This window comes from Penaeus monodon, chromosome 29 (assembly GCF_015228065.2).
Source record: "Penaeus monodon isolate SGIC_2016 chromosome 29, NSTDA_Pmon_1, whole genome shotgun sequence".
NCBI classification, from domain to species: Eukaryota; Metazoa; Arthropoda; class Malacostraca; order Decapoda; family Penaeidae; genus Penaeus; species Penaeus monodon.
In genome coordinates, this window is record NC_051414.1 from 9,668,715 (window position 1) to 9,669,769 (window position 1,055).

The following is a 1,055-nucleotide window of genomic DNA, read 5'->3' on the forward strand; positions in this document are numbered from 1 at the left end:
CAACGTGAGATCTGAACATAAAGAACTCACCAATTACATCCTGAACGAGCTTCCCTTCCTTTTTAGCCGCAAGTGAGAGACCATGAACAATTTGGGCCACAGCAAGGATTGCTCCATGTCGGGTCACAAGGATGTTGCCTGTGGTCTGGGTCAGGAGCTGTGGCAGGATGGTCTTACTCATGTACTCAGGGTCGAGGGCAGTCAGGTTATGGAGGGCCTTAAAGGAATGAAATTTAAAGAATTTAAATGCGTGAAATATGCAGGTGCTAAAGATCACAATGATTATATCAATGATTGTACAAGAGTAATGATGTGAAGGTACTAGGAGATAAGGTGTAAAAATGATAATACAGTGTTAGATCTTGTAAAAAATAAACAAAAGAATGCAACATGATGAAGACATAATCAGAAAGCAGCTAAGGACAGTAATAAGAATGCTAATGCTAACAGCGATAAAAGCAGATATAGAGAAACCAGTATGGAAAAGGCAATACTCGAAAGCTGCAAACGCAAAAACATAACTTGATGCAGAAATTCCATGATTAGAATCCAAATTGATTGAACTTTTTCTCCAATCAACTGATTCAATGAGATCTGCTTGTGTGTACTGGGATATCTATAAAAAGAAGGATGCAAGGTGATTAATCATTTGGGAACTCTCTGTGTGCATGACAAATGGCAGAAAGATTTTGGCACCCCAATCAGGAATTATCTTCTTAATTTTCGTTTTTATGGAGCTTTGCCAAGTTTATTACATGAAAGTGACAGCCCAAGCATTACTCTATCATGAATTTCAGTAAGCCTTTATCCATCCCCTTTGAAAAAACATTCAAGTTCGCAAAACTTACTGGCCAACCTCGACGCTGAGGTTGAGGAAGGCGTTCGTCCTGTTGCCAACTGCAAAGTAGTCAACAGTGGTGAGGATCTCAATGCCGTGGGGGAAGGTGCCTTGCCGGCCTACGTGCTCTTGGAAGGCTGCTGATCCTGCTCGCCTGCATGGAATCTGCAGGAACTGACCTTCATATTTGCTGGCTCCCTTTTGGGTATAGTTATGG

The 1,055-nt window shown here is 41.5% G+C and overlaps 1 protein-coding gene across 1 annotated transcript in view; it reads right to left on the reverse strand.

Moving 5' to 3' along the window:
• LOC119591726 (tubulin-specific chaperone D-like) overlaps positions 1-1,055 on the reverse strand; it is a gene marked incomplete in the record, with an annotated part of 16,121 nt that overhangs the window by 5,898 nt on the left and 9,168 nt on the right. Inside the window, 3 exon segments of the mRNA XM_037940475.1 lie at positions 31-321; positions 495-616; positions 849-1,003. Of these exon segments, the coding sequence (XP_037796403.1) occupies positions 31-321; positions 495-616; positions 849-1,003 (568 nt within the window).